This window comes from Phyllostomus hastatus, unplaced genomic scaffold (genome assembly GCF_019186645.2).
Source record: "Phyllostomus hastatus isolate PE091 unplaced genomic scaffold, TTU_PhHast_1.1 phas_scaffold_555, whole genome shotgun sequence".
Taxonomy (NCBI): domain Eukaryota; kingdom Metazoa; phylum Chordata; class Mammalia; order Chiroptera; family Phyllostomidae; genus Phyllostomus; species Phyllostomus hastatus.
In genome coordinates, this window is record NW_025334036.1 from 1,346,489 (window position 1) to 1,360,476 (window position 13,988).

At 65.8% G+C, this 13,988-nt stretch overlaps 1 protein-coding gene across 2 annotated transcripts in view; it reads left to right on the top strand.

Moving 5' to 3' along the window:
- The first annotated feature begins 565 nt into the window (after window positions 1-565).
- LOC123809658 (cell migration inducing hyaluronidase 1) overlaps window positions 566-13,988 on the top strand; it is a 53,857-nt gene continuing 40,434 nt past the window's right edge. Inside the window, exons 1-8 of one of the 2 annotated variants that reach the window (XM_045824871.1) lie at window positions 566-1,744; window positions 3,331-3,477; window positions 3,966-4,104; window positions 4,794-5,030; window positions 8,847-9,026; window positions 10,526-10,596; window positions 11,622-11,720; window positions 12,237-12,358. In XM_045824871.1, the coding sequence (XP_045680827.1) occupies window positions 1,603-1,744; window positions 3,331-3,477; window positions 3,966-4,104; window positions 4,794-5,030; window positions 8,847-9,026; window positions 10,526-10,596; window positions 11,622-11,720; window positions 12,237-12,358 (1,137 nt within the window). In that variant the 5' untranslated portion in view covers window positions 566-1,602. The remainder of the gene's footprint in view (window positions 1,745-3,330; window positions 3,478-3,965; window positions 4,105-4,793; window positions 5,031-8,846; window positions 9,027-10,525; window positions 10,597-11,621; window positions 11,721-12,236; window positions 12,359-13,988) is intronic. The other variant, XM_045824872.1, reaches the window with a different exon arrangement.

Below are 13,988 nucleotides of genomic sequence, written 5' to 3' on the forward strand. Positions count from 1 at the left end.
CTCGGGACCACAGGGCGCTCCTGACCCCAGCGCCCCTCCTTCCTACTGCAAAGGGCGTGAGAGCGGACACTCCTCTGCGGGCCGTGGGAGAGGCGCCGTTCCCAGATCGCGATGTGCAGCTTCAGCCATCGGCTGCGGCACCAGAATGGGCCCCGTTGTTCTCTGCGGACCAGGCCTGGGCTGGCAGGGAGCCCGTTGGGAGGACGCCGCGGGCATTGATTCTGGGAGGACTGCCCCTCCCTCCCCGGGCTCCCGGCACACCTGTGTGGGGACCCGGCCCACGGCCAGTCGCCCCTCCCAGGCCCTCCCTCCGCCCCAGCTCACGGGGGCACGGGAAGCGCGCGTCCCGCAGTGCAAGGGCAGGGTGATGGGACTGTCCCCCCGCCACCGCTGGCTCAAAGGGGGGCGTGGGACGGGTTTGAGCCGCTGCTCTCCGTGTGAGGAGTATCTGGATCTGGGCACCGCCGCCGCCGTCAGGCTCGGGGGCGGGGGGAGGGGGGCGGCACGGGGATGCGGGCAGGAGCCCGGTCTGCGCAGTCTGCCTGCCACCGGGGACCTGGGGACAAAGGCCTTTCTCCAGTGGCATTATATTCTGAAAGGGCAGTCTGGCGTCTTTTTAAAAAGTTCCTGCCTTGAGGTTTATCTAGACAGAGTCCCTTATCACCTTTTGCATGGATAAAAGGGGACAAAATAAGCGGCTTTAGTAAAACGGCAGTGGAGTAAACCCCTCTCACAAGAAAGTGAATCTGCCATCTAGGGCTGCGCAGTCCTCTGTGAGGTTGGAGCCTGGGTTCTTTCCCTCTGCTTTGCCGTCTTCCATGCCCGGCTCCCCGACACGGCCAGAGATAGCTGCTGAGATCCAGCCATCCCGTCACAGTTCCAGCCGGCAGGAAGACGGGAAGAAAGGCTTCCTGGAGGCTTTCCCTGAGGAATGCTGCCTTACATTCACACACGGCCCATCTGCCCCCTTGGCCGGAGCGTAATTCCAAGGCCACAGCGGTTGCGAGAGAGGCTGGAGAAGGTGGCCTTGATGCTCGGTGGCCCGGTGCCCCGGTCACCATCAGGGCTGTTTGTTGCATGAGGAGGGAAGTGGGCACTGGGGGATTGGCTCTCTCTGCCCTCGCCTTTCTCTTGGGCAGGTCTGTAGCACACAGGCCTTGCACGCAGGGTCCCGGTGTTACTGCTGAGACCTGCTCTAGAAACAGACAGAGAAGGGTGGCCTCAGGCTTAGAAACCAGCCACTTGACACCCTCCGGTTTTCAGATTAGGACAGTGAGGTCCAGAGAGGTTCATGAAAGCAGCTGAGATCACACAGCAAGTTGGCAACATCGGACTCCCAGCTCCTGTCAGTGGGAGTAGTTTTGCTTCTGGCTGTGTTTTAAGGAAAAAAGAGAAAGGTTCCTTGTGAAAGGAGGGGAGCCGGAGCATCGAAGGTGAAATCCCACCCACCGCAGGGTCTCTGAGCCGCAGGGCGGCGGCGGGGTGCTGTGTGTGGGGGGCGCGTGCCCCGACCTGCCCTCGCCGAGTCACGGCGGCTGGGGGTGCTGCCGACACTGCCTCGGGCGCACAGGTGGCCCGGCCTGCGTGCGTCTGCCCGGGAGGATGCCGGCTGACCCGCCGTCCTTGTGTTCCAGGGAAACCTCCGCCAGCATGGGATTGGCCGGGAGGCAGAGCTGCTCCTTCGCGGGGATGCTGACAGGCAGCCTGCTCCTCTTCGCTGTCTCCCCTGGGGCCAGGACCACAGGTGAGCGGGGTGGAGGGGGGCGGGGCCGGATGAGGGGCCGGGGCTGCAGGCGGGCCTGCTAACTTTGCAATCCCAGACAAGCCTCGCCCTGGGCTTCCGGCTCGTCGTGCACAAAGTGCAGTGGCTGCACCAGGCCCAGGGCTGGAAGCTCAGGGTCTCAGGAGCCAGGCGCACAGCATGAGCCAGGGAAGCCGGCCAGGCGGGGACTGGGGCCGCTGGGACCTTCAGGCCCCTGTGAAGCGATACCGTCTTCTAGGTTCTGGCACATTGCTACGCTGTGTGGAGGTGGGGCCCTTGTTGTAGGATCTTGTGGATTTTTAAGAGAAGCCAGAAACCTAGAGCTTCATGCGGAAGCTCCCTACCTGTCACATGTTGGCGGCCAGGTCAGATCTTCCAAACAGCGTGCCCGAGAGCTCTCCTGCCATGGACAGGACGCCGAGTACCCTCCTGCTTTCTGGGCATGAGAGAGAGGGAGAGAGAGGGGGAGAGAGAGAGAGAGAGAGAGGGAGGGAGAGAAAGCACGCTCTATACGAGCTCGAGCCTGTCTCTGAGATCGCAGGAGCGACCCTTCTCTGTGTGGTGTTGAGTTAACACCCGGAGGCACGAGGCCTGCTCGGCCAGGGCAGGAAGCGGTGATCAGAGACACCAAAATGGGGGGAAGGTGGAGGCGGGGACACGTTTTAAACTGTGGTTAGAGGTTGAGTGACTGCGTGGTCACCACCAACTGCTCTTTTTAAAAAACCCTACTCTAGTTGATTGGGCTGGGTGCTTTCCTGCAGTAAGAATAAAGGAGTTACGTGCTGGTTTTTCTCAGCCCACCAGGGGAAGAAAGTCATCTCTAAACTTCACCAGTGAAATTCCTCCAAGGGTGGTTCCTTCCGGAATCTCTCCCGATGCGTGCGCAGGGGGCAGAGCACACCCTCGGCACTGAAACTCTTGATGGGGCAGTCGGCAGTGTCGCCCAGAGCCGGCCACTCACCCTCCGCCATTCGCTCAGCGGAGATGCACCACGCCGGCCCTGGGCCTGGGCTCGGAGCTGGCCGGGGTCTCTCTTTCAGAGACCCGCCGCAGGGCCCTGCTCTGGGCGTCCCTCCCGCACCCTGGGTCCCCGTCCTGTTTCGAGACAGACCCTTTGGGAAGTCTGGCTCCTTCTGGTCCGTGCTTTTCTGTGGCGTCAGAGGGATGCAGGCACCAACCCTGGCCACTCATGGTCTACCTAGTTGCAGCTTTTACTCACTGTCCCTGCCTCCCACTCCCCACAGTCCCTCCCGGGGGAGGGACGTTCCTTCCTTCCAAGGGATGACCTCCTGGGGTGGTGGTGGTGTTGTTTGTCCCCGCGGTCTGCGCCGGCTGGAAGAGCCATTTCAGTGAAACCAGAAGTGTGCGATTCCCTTCCTCGTGAAGGAGATGCAGAGCCTGAGTCAGGGCTGGCGGGCGCTGCGGGGCTGGGCTCCAGGGAGGGACGCGGCCACAGGGGTGTGGTGCGCTGGCTGCATGAAGAGGAGGCGCCGCCCCGCTGCGGCCTGCAGCGGTTTCGCTTGGGCAGTGGATGCACAGGGACTCTGACGTCTTTCCGTCCTTCACAGGGGCGGCCGAGTGCCCCGACCGGAGCCCCGGGCTGCAGCCCTGGAGCCCGGGCCACGACCGGGACCACCGTGTGTCCATCGGCCAGGGCAGCGCACTCCTGCTGACCTCGTCCGCCACCGTCCACTCCATCCACATCTCCGACGGAGGTGAGCCAGCCCCTCCCTGGGCGCGCTCTTCTCCACGGCCCGGGGCCGCGCAGCTGGATGCGGGGCTCCACCACTTCAGGTGCGCGGGACAGTCCCGCGCTTTGGGTTCGTGGCGGAGCCTCTGGTTCTCTGAGACAGCCATTGGCTCTGAGCACGTAGGCGAGGCTTGTCTGAGGGCCGGACGTGGAGAGGGAAGCTTCCGTAGCGCACAGTCCTTCCCGCAGCTCCGAGCGCGCCGGCTCATCCCGCCTTCAGAGGCTGGTGCGCTGAGCGCCGCCGTGCACACAGGGACGGCAGGAAGTCGGGCAGCCGTGGTGCACAGGCGGAGAGGCAGAGAGGAGGGGAAAGCAAGCAAGCGCAGAGGGGTGTGAACAAGGTGCTTCTTGCAGCTTGGGCGGGGTGGGGGCTGGCCACGCCTGCCGCTGCCTCTGCTGTGCCCTCACCCCTGCCGCTTGCGCTCTGAACCGCGCCCCATTCCGGCCCCCCAGGGAAGCTAGTCATTAAAGACCACGAGGAGACCATTGTTCTGCGTGCCCGGCACATCCTGATTGACAATGGAGGAGAACTGCATGCTGGGAGTGCCCTCTGCCCTTTCCAGGGCAATTTCAGCATCGTTTTGTATGGCAGGTGGGTAGACAGCATGCGGGGGTCAGATGCTACTCTTGGGTCTGACGGGAGGAAGGCTTTCTAATGTGGGGTGGGGGGCGAGACAGCCAGGGTTTAGGGCAGGACGGAGTTACTGCGCACTGCCAGACATGATCACAGACAGGACGGACATCGGTGATGGGGGCGGGCTGCACAGGTACACGGGACCTTTTACTGTAGCGCCCTGGGCCCGCGCCGAAGTCACAGGAGTCCGTGCCGGCCCCCCAGCCGCCTCCCAGCGCGCCATGGCCCAGGGCGGCTCTGTTTCTCTAACCGTTTGTAGCAAGCAGGGTGAAGAAGATGCACTGCAGTGTTGGCCCCTGGCTGCGCCCCGTCCTCTGTCAGTTGAGAGTCGTGAGAAGCAGTGGCCGCAAGCACGCCAGGGTGGGCAGCTCAGGTGCAGGAGATTCCGTGTGTGCTAGGGACCAAGTGACCAAACGCTCAGCACTGAGAGACACGCCAGCACGCAGGCTGAAGCCCAATGTCCCCACTTGGCCTGTCGGCCTCCCTGTGGTCTGGTTTGGGCAGATGCGGTCGTAAGTCTAGTTCCCTGACCTGGCGACCTCACAAGTGGTGGACGCAGGGGGGGTCCGGGAGAGTGACAGCCCCCGGGGTGCAGCCTCAGGTACAGAGAGGCGTTGGCGGCCGTGCAGAGCTGTCTTCCCCCGTAGGGCTGATGAAGGCGTTCAGCCGGACCCCTACTTCGGGCTGAAGTACATCGGAGTTGGCCAGGGAGGCACCCTGGAGCTGCACGGCCAGAAGAAGCTCTCCTGGACGTTTCTGAACAAGACCCTCCACCCGGGTGGCATGCAGGACGGAGGCTATTTTTTTGAGAGGAGCTGGGGCCACCGCGGAGTCATCGTTCACGTCATCAACCCCAGATCGGGGGCAGTCATCCACTGTGACCGGTAAGCTCTGTCTTCACTGGGACACAGGCTCCTTGGTTCGGCGCCCGTTCCCTGGGCTTGCGCCCCAGGCCGGCGCTGCTGCCCCTGCGGGACTCGAGCGGCGGGTGAAGCACACAGAACCCCCGATTTCACGGAGCGGCTCCCGCTCCGCAGGCGTTGGCCCAGGGAGGCTGAGTGCACTGGGAACAAGCATGCGCGCACACACAGGCGTGCGCACACACACGGGTGCACACACAGGCGTGCACGCACACACACGCGCGCGCGCGCACACGGGTGCACACACACACGTGCGCACACACAGGCGTGCGCACACACACGGGTGCACACACAGGCATGCGCACACACACGGGTGCACGCACACACGGGTGCACACACAGGCGTGCGCGCACACACAGGCGTGCACGCACACACACAGGCGTGCACACACACATGCACACACACACGGGTGCACACACAGGCATGCGCACACAGGCGTGCGCGCACACACGGGTGCATACACACACGGGTACACACACAGGCGTGCACACACGCACACACACAGGCGTGCACACACACAGGCGTGCGCACACACACGGGTGCACACACACACGCACGGGTGCACACAACGTGGTTCCAGGCGGGGGCGCCCTGTGGCTGGGGACAGGCGCCGTGGAGGGCAGGGTCACTGGGGGAGACCGGTTGCACCCGGTGGTCGGGAAAGAGCGTCCTTGCCCTTTCAAGCTGAAAGGTGCACGGTGAGGCCGAGCTGCATGGGGAGAGCGCGTCCGGGGCAGGTGCGAAGGGCCGGGTGGGGGGGAGAGGGCGTGGCGTTCCCAGGCACGGGGAAGCCAGCAGAGAGGTGGGGACGCAGAGAGCGGCAGGAAATGGAACAGGCAATGTGGTCGGTCGGCGCCACTTACCCGTGGAGAAGCGTCGAGGGGCGGTTCTGTCCCTGGGCGAACACCGCAGCGTCCTACACGCACCAGGTGGGGACGGCCCGCTGCACCCCGGCTGTGCGGTCCAGCCTTCAGCTCCAGGCCACACACCCGCACAGCCCGTCACGGCACCGAACGTTGTGGGCCGTGGTGGCACAGGGTCAGGCGTCGGTGTATCTAAACACGGAAAGGGAGCGGCGCACGCGCAGCAGGAGAGTCGGAACAGGGCTCGCGGTGTGTGCAGGGCACTTCCCTGAGCGGGTGCGTCCTGAGGGGCGGGGCCGGCGCGGCCCAGGCCCCTGGCGCCCCGACCTCGGACGTCACGGGCAGTGAGCGCAGGCGGCGCCGACCTTACGAGCAGCGTGGGGTTGAGTCCAGCGCCAGGGAGGACGACACAGTCAGGGGGCTCGAGGTGTAGGAGGCCGCTGCCGGGGCAGCGTGGGGCGCTGGTGGGCAGCTTCCTGTTGTCGGTAGAAGAACACGCCCTGAAGCTACCACAGTGTGGCGAGCACAGTGACCTCTGACATAGTCGTTCACTGTCGGGGTCGTGACCCCGTCTGCTGTGCTTTCCTGCGACCGGCAGCCCGGCGGGTTTGCTGCCAGCGGCGCCGGCGCGCACCGCACAGTGCTGTGTGGCTGCAGCTGCAGGGCGGCCGCGCCGTAAACGCGGCGGAAGGTGCAGCCTCGGGGTAGCCTCCGGGACCGGCACACATGCGGTCTCTCCTGACCCAGGGCCGTGTGGACCGAGGAGAGACGCCCGTTCGACGTGAGCCCTGCTGGGGAGTGCACCTGCTGGGGCGGACTCCCCGCGGGTGGCCGAGGGCCCAGGCTTCATAGGTAACGAGAGTCCAGCGGCTCCTTGCGGGCTCGGGCTCGGTCCTCACGGGTGACGGGCCCCGTCCCCGAGGCTCGTCCCGGGCCCCGTCGCAGGGGCTTGGGAGGCGCTCAGGCAGCCGACGTGCCCTGCAGGGAATAGCGGGTGAGGCCGGGAGGGGGGGCCCGCCGTCTTGGAGCAGAAGCGAGCCGGGACGGCGGCCAGACGCAGTGGGGCCCCAGGCTCTTCTCCCCCCACCGCCCCTGTGTCTGCTCGCCGGGGCTCCGTCCCGCGCCCCGGCTCCACCCGCACCGACCTCCCCCAGGTCAGCCCGCCCCTCCAGGCCCAGGCCGCCTTGTCTCCTCGTTTCTTTTTCTCTAATCACAGGTGGCGTGCTATATTAAATCAGTTTCACGAGCACAGCCCAGTGGTTAGACGTTTGCACACTTTACACAGCCATCACCGGTCAGCCCGGTGCCCTCCTGGCACCGCACAGGGCTGTTGCCGCGCCGCCGAGCACGTCCCCTGGGCCGTGTTGCGCGCCCGCGGGACTGTTCTCACAGCCAGCAGTGTGTGTGCTCCCCCCGCCCCCTCTCGCCCAGCCCCAGGCCCCTCCCGTCTGTCCTCCGTGTCAGTGAGTCTGCTCGGTTCGCTCCTTCGTTTTGTTTTCTAGATCCCGCGTGTAAGTGAAACGGTGTTACGTGTCTTTCTCTGGCTTGTCCCACTGCGCAGAGCACCCTCTCTCTCGGCCCCCCTGCGTCACACGTGGCCGGGTCGCCCCCTGTCCTGGGGCCGAGTCCCAGCCCAGCGTGCGCGTGCACCACCCCCCCCCCCCGCGCCGTAGTCCCTGGTCCGCGGGCGGGCATCTGGGACGCCGCCGTGTCTCGTCCGTTGTGACTGGTGCTGAGGCCTCTCGCCTCTGTCGGGACCCGCGTGATACAGGCGAAACCCAGGGGCTCGGGGGCCACGTTTGCTCAGAGCCAGAAGGCAGGGACGTGCGGGGTCTGGGGTCCAGTCCCACACGGGCCCGGGCCCTTCCCACTGTGCTGTCTTCATGGGTGCCCTGGGGACGGCTGCGGGCCGAGGCCTGAGAGCACGGGCAGCCCGGAGGGGCACAGCCGGTAGCCAGTGTGTCAGGGAGCCCTCCCTGCACACGAGAGGGGCCGTCTCCCCAGCTCCGGGCCGACCTCTGGGCCGGGCTCCCCAAGTCAGCGCGGCAGAGCCGCTCGCGGAGAGCCAGCCAGCCTGTGGCGCGTTCGTGCCGATCTGGGGACGAGGCTTCCCTGATGGCGGCCGTGGAGGCTGCACAGACGGACGCCTGCTCCCTCCCACGCTGCCCCACTCATGTGTCAGTGGCCTCAGGGGCCTGTGTCTGAGTAAAGATAATCATAAACTCTGGACACACACACACGTAAATGCAGACCACAGTCGCCCGAGAAGGTTACCTGGAGGAATAATAACATAGGTGTGTGTGCTTGAAAGGTAGGAAGCATCTGATTAGGTGGCGAGAAGGTGAGCAGGGGCGAGGGAAGGCAGGCGTGGGCATGTGGCGTGGTCCAGGGTGCTGGGCGGCCGGCGGCCTGACGCTGCCGGCTGCTGGGGAGGGGCCGTGGCAGGCTGGGCTGGGCTCCTCGAACAGTGACTCAGAGGCACATCCCGCTGACCGCCCCGACCACTGCTCCTCTTTTCCGAAATCTCGACTCTTCACCCAGCTTTGTTTTTCTGGTTTCATTTTAGAACTGTTTTGCCAGTTAAGTCCCAAGGCAGACTCCTTTGGAGCTTCCATTTTAACTGCACAAAACCTTTATAGCTACGTGGGGGCGAGTTGGCATCGTCACAAAGTTGTGTCTTTGTAAATGCCCGTCACCAGTGGCGCAGGCTTCTGAGATGTGTGCTTCACTCTGTGTGCGTGAGGGCTGGTTGTCGGCATCCGGTTTGAGACGCTCGATTTCTGCTGTAATGAAAGCTTCTCTTGGAAAACCAGAGCCCTTGGGACCTTGGGGTGGTTGTGGCATGAAAGAGGCAAGCCTCACGCCGGTGTCTGGGCTGCTGCCAGGACCGTCAAGCGCGTGTCCCTGCCCTGCTCAGGTTCGACACCTACTCGTTCAAGAAGGAGAGCGAGCGTCTGGTGCAGTACTTGAACGCGGTGCCCAACGGCATGATCCTGTCCGTCGCGGTGAACGACGAAGGGTCCCGGAACCTGGACGACTCGGCCCGGAAGGCGATGACCAAACTGGGCAGCAGACATTTCCTGCGCCTCGGATTCAGGTACCTCCCACCACCCCCGCTCCTCCCGGCCCCCGAACCCCGGAGCCGCACCTCCCCCATGGAGCCTCCTGCTCCCAGGAACAGAGACGCGAGCTCACTCGCCGTCTGCACGGGGCACATTGCGGTTTGTTCCTAACGGGAAGCTGGCATTTCTCACAAGCGTGTTTCAGTCCGAGAAAGCGAAAGGTCCCTGTCATAATGAGTTCGTTCGTTCAGGCAGCCGCTTACAAAGTGTGAACCAGGCATCTGTAGTGTGCGAGGGAGGGCCACGCCTCCTGTGGACACAGCCGACGTCCCCTCGTCGTCCTTTGACGGAGGGCTCGCTCTGCCCTGGGGATGGGCAGACCTTGCTGGGAGACCACACGGAGCGTCCCGGCCCCGCCCCACCCCGCCCCAGGAAGGGCACTGCACTGCAGTGTCTTCCGCTCTGAGCTCTGCCGGCTCAGCCGGAGCCCCGTGCCCACTTCGGGCACGCCCGCTTGCTGGCACCCAGAGGAAGCCGTTTGCCCCGCGGCGGCCACACCTCTCTGTCAGGCTGGGTCAGCGCTCGTGCAGAGGGAGGCTGAGGCCGCCTGTCCCGCAGTGGTGGGGGCGGCGCTGCCTTTCCCGGCAGCCCTGCAGGCTGTGGGCCGGCCGGAGCCTTCTCGGGCGCGGAGCGCAGCAGCCCTCCAGGGGCAAGAGGGTGTGCTCCGGGTCCCGGGGGGCGTGCAGCTGGAGACGACGGGCACCGCGGCGTCGCAGGGCTCCTCTGTCAGCACGGTTTTGTAAACCAAAGGCCCATGCGTTCATTCACACCCGGGGACTGAACCACATGGGCCGGGCCCCCCAGGGCCACCGCAGGAGGAGGTGGTGGCAAGGGCCCGAGACCTGGCGTCCAGTTTGACTGGATTTGGAGTCTGGGCTGTGCCTCCTGTCAGGTGTGACGGCAGGCGAGTGACCCCCCTCCCCCCAAGTGGCTCCTGCACCTGTAAAACGGGGCGTGCGGGAGCCGCCTGCAGGGGCTGCTGGGAGGGTCGCAGGGGACAGACGGCAGGGGCCCCGGGGCGGGGGGGCGTCGGCCGACCTTAGAGACAAGAGCTGTAAGGTTTGCCTTCGCTCCGGCGGAGGGAGGGGGGCCGGGCAGCTCCCAGAGCCTCACTTGTCCTCTCGCTCCCCCGCGCCCCACCGAGAAGAGGCGTCCCTCCCCTCCCAAAGCCCGTTGCCAGCCCCAGGTGGGGGCAGGCCTCGGGCTTGTTTGTTTGTGCTTCACGCCTGGTGTCGGGCCAGGAGAGCTGGGGGGCTCGCAACATGCAAACATCGGGCGGGCCGGGCGGGTAGGGAGCCCAGTGCTTGCAAAAAAAAAAAAAAAAAAGCTCCTGTTCTTGCGGAGAAGGGAAGCCCAGCCCGGGAACCCACTTCCCCAGACGCCCGCGGGCTGCTGGCCGGGCGACAGGGTGCTGCCTGCCCCGGCCCGAGCTCAGACGTGTGAAGACCGTCACTCCTGTTGCTGTTGGTTTCAGACACCCGTGGAGCTTCGTGACGGTGAAGGGAGACCCCGCCGCCTCCGTGGAAGACCACACGGAGTACCACGGTAATAATGGCTGGCCGGGCCCCCCAGTGTCCCTGGCGGAGGTGCTCCGCTCCCCCTCGGAGAGTGCCGACCCACACCTGCGGCCTGACCCTGTCCCATCAAAGGGCCACCAGCCGGCACCGCTGGGGGCCAGTTAACGAGATGACACTTACGTTTTCGGAGAACTCGTCACTGACTCTGTTAACCTGGAAGTAAAAGGCCTTTCAGAGTGAGAGACAACTGTGTTTACTGGAGATCAATAAAAATAGCTATTGGGGAACCGTTAGCTCAGGTAGAAGTGCAGATAGTGTTCCCACAAGCAGACAAAGCGAGGGGTCCTCAGGGGAGGGGGAGGGGGATCCCACCCACAGCCGGGAGGCACCACCGTGGGTGCAGGGCACATGACGCAGAGGCGTGCACCCTGAGCAGCGTTTTCCGTTTTCGGCCTGGGAGCCGCCCATGCAGTAGTCCTCTTGTGAGGTCTGCCTTCTTACTCCCTCTGCTCACGGCTCTGTGGGCGCAAGGCCGCTGCAGGCCCCATGCGATGGCCGTTTGGCCCTGTTTTGACACCCCAAAGACTTGAGGGGTGCGACCTGCCAGGCAGCTCCTCTGGGGTGGCAGCTCCAGCGCCACCTTTGTTAACAACTTGATCCTGAACAAGGGGCCTAGGCAAGGCGGGAACTGGGACAGAGTCGGCAGGAGCAGGATTTTGAGCTAAAAAGACGCTTTGGGTGGGCTTTCGTGGTGGCAGCTGCCCCCGCCCGGAGCAGGGGCGGGAGGCGAGGCTGGGGCCAGTCGCGGAGAGGGGCCCAGACCAGAAACGCCCTGGCCCCGCGCTGCAGACCGCGCGGATGCAGCTCCGCTTCTGAGCCCGAACGAAGCAGGAGGGGGCGACCATCTGCTTCCACGTGAGAAGGTGGGCCTGGGGCAGTTTTGTTGTTTAAAGAAGTGGCTCAAGAGCCCCGTGTCGGGGGAGCTTTCTCTGCCTCAGACTCACGCGGCTCTGGGTTTGGGGGTCTGCCGGCTGCTGAGTGTCCGCTCTCCAGCAGGCCACCGCGGCTCGGTCGCTGCCCGGGTGTCCAAGCTGTTCCGGTCGGAGCACGGCGAATACTTCAACGTGTCCTCGTCCAGCGAGTGGGTTCAAGGTGAGGCGTCTGGGGCTGCCCGGGGAACCTGGCTGTGGGCGGATCGCCAGGGCGCTCTGTGTTCGCAGGACAAGGGTTTTTCTCCGGCGCCAGTGGGGCTGCGCCGGTGTGGCAGGGTCCGAGCGCGCTGCACCTGGAGTCTGTCTGTGAAGCCGCCTCCCCTGGGCCCGGCCGAGGTGCCGGCCTGGGACGATGAGCGGGGCTGCTGGCACCCGGCCCGCAGGGAGCCCGCACAGGGGCCGGGTGCAGGCAGCAGCCGTCTCTGCCCGGGGCGCTCCCACGGGGACTCCTCTCTCTCCTTTCTGCAGCATGACGAGTGTCTGTTGCTTTTATAAAGCAGGAGGCGTCTCTAGTTAGCAGTTGGGAGAGGTGGCACGCTGTTCTCCAGGCCGGCGCAGGCCCAGGCGGACGGCACTCGTCCGCGGTGCCGAGGGTGCCGGGTGGGGGGGGGCCTCGCCGAGCCTGACCGGCCCCCGCAGGCCTCCCTGTCCGACCGGCTCTTTGCTTTCCACCTAGACGTGGAGTGGACGGAGTGGATCGACCACGACAGGGTGTCGCACACGAAAGGTGGGGAGAAGATTTCCGACCTCCGGGCGGCTCACCCGGGGAAGATCTGCACCCGCCCCCTTGATATACAGGTACCCGCCGGAGACGGCCGCGGGTTGTCTGGGGGGGACTGTAGACCTCCGACATAGGTCTTCCGTCGTTGGGTGGTGCGGCTGCCGCGGCCCCCGTAGCACACCGGTGACCAGGGCCCGCCGTTCCCGGTTGCAGGTGGGCTCCAGCCCCTGGCTGGGGGGTCGCGGGGCAGGCTCTCTCCTGCTGCTCCCTGCAGGCCCCCCCTCCTCCGCACCTGCCCCTGCAGGCACGCCTGGCTCGGGGGCGGGTTTCCCTGGCCTGGCTCGCCTCTCAGCTCACTTCCCTGGGGCCCTGAGTGCCCGGGGCCCAGTGCGGGGCAGGGGGAGCACACCCGCCGCCGGTTCTCCCAAGGAGAAGCCAGCGGTCACAGGGGGACAGCCTTTGCTCAGGACCTGCCGGTGGAGTCAGCCGGCCTGAGGGGACCTGGACCCCTTTGCCCTGGGCGTGCCGAGCGGACACACAGCCCTCGGGCTCGCTGGCGCGGCCGCGGAGCCGAGTTCCCCGCACGCCGCAGGGAAGACGAGGGGTGGGCACCGTCGGCAGCCTTCGCTTTCCCTGCCCAGGCCTGGTCTCGTCCCGCAGCGGGGCCGGGCCCCTCGCACACCTGCTGGAGGGCCGGGGGTCGTTCAGGGAGGGCCAGCCCTGCCCGGTGCGTTCTCTTTTAGCCGACACAGCGCCTTGTCCCAGGCGGTCTGACCGCAGGGGGCAGGTCACCCGATGGTGCCACTCCCCGCCTCGCACTGCGGAGGGGCTGTGGACGAGGGACCGCTCCTCGGAGCACGGGCGCTCTGCTCTGCGGCCTGGGGTCCTCGCCCACCCTGTGGCGGCGTCGCCGAGGGGCTCGCTCAGACGAAGGTGCAGGTTGTGACTCTTCCCGGGTCCAACAGAAGCAAACCCTCCACCCCTGCCCCCCCCCACACCGTGCTTCCCGGATCTAGTGTTAGTACGTTCTCTGGCAACGCGTAGCGCCCCCACTGTAATGCTGAAGCAGCCACAGCCTCACTCCGCCCGCCTGCCCACTGGGCTGCAGGAAGTCCAGCCCTTCCCTCAGCGGGCTCAGCTCCCCAAACCTCTCTGGGAGCCCTCGGGGTGCTCACACGCCCTGCCCGCGCCTCCTGGTGCTGCTGGCCTCTGCTCTGCCGGCGGCAGCCTCCAGACCTCGGCTGTTGGGAAGGTGACCGCTCCCTGCCAGCCGTTTCCCTCTCCTCCAGCAACTGTGTCCCCTCCGTGGGCTCAGGCTCTTGGCTGAGCGTTGACGCAGAGCCCACCCCGGGCCGAAAGTCAAACAGAACCCACCCGGAGGCCTGGAGATCGTGAAGGAGGCCGGTGGGGACGGCCCCTGCAGGCCCCTGAGACCGAGGGCCGCCTGCAGCCTGGCCCCGGCCCCTCATGCTCCGTCCTGCCCGAGGGGTCAGTCCCGTCACGCGGCTGAAGGTCCGGGTTCCTCCCGTGGGAAGCGGGGACGGTGGCTGTGCCCCCGTGGGACTGTTCTGTGGTCCGGGTGCACCGGCGCGTGAAGAGCCCGACCCACGGCGCGCCCGCCAGTGCCTCACGGGCAGGTCACGTTGTTTCTCTGCGGCGGTGGCAGCACTGCCAGGCGCTCCACGATGACCGGTCCTCAGGAGTCAC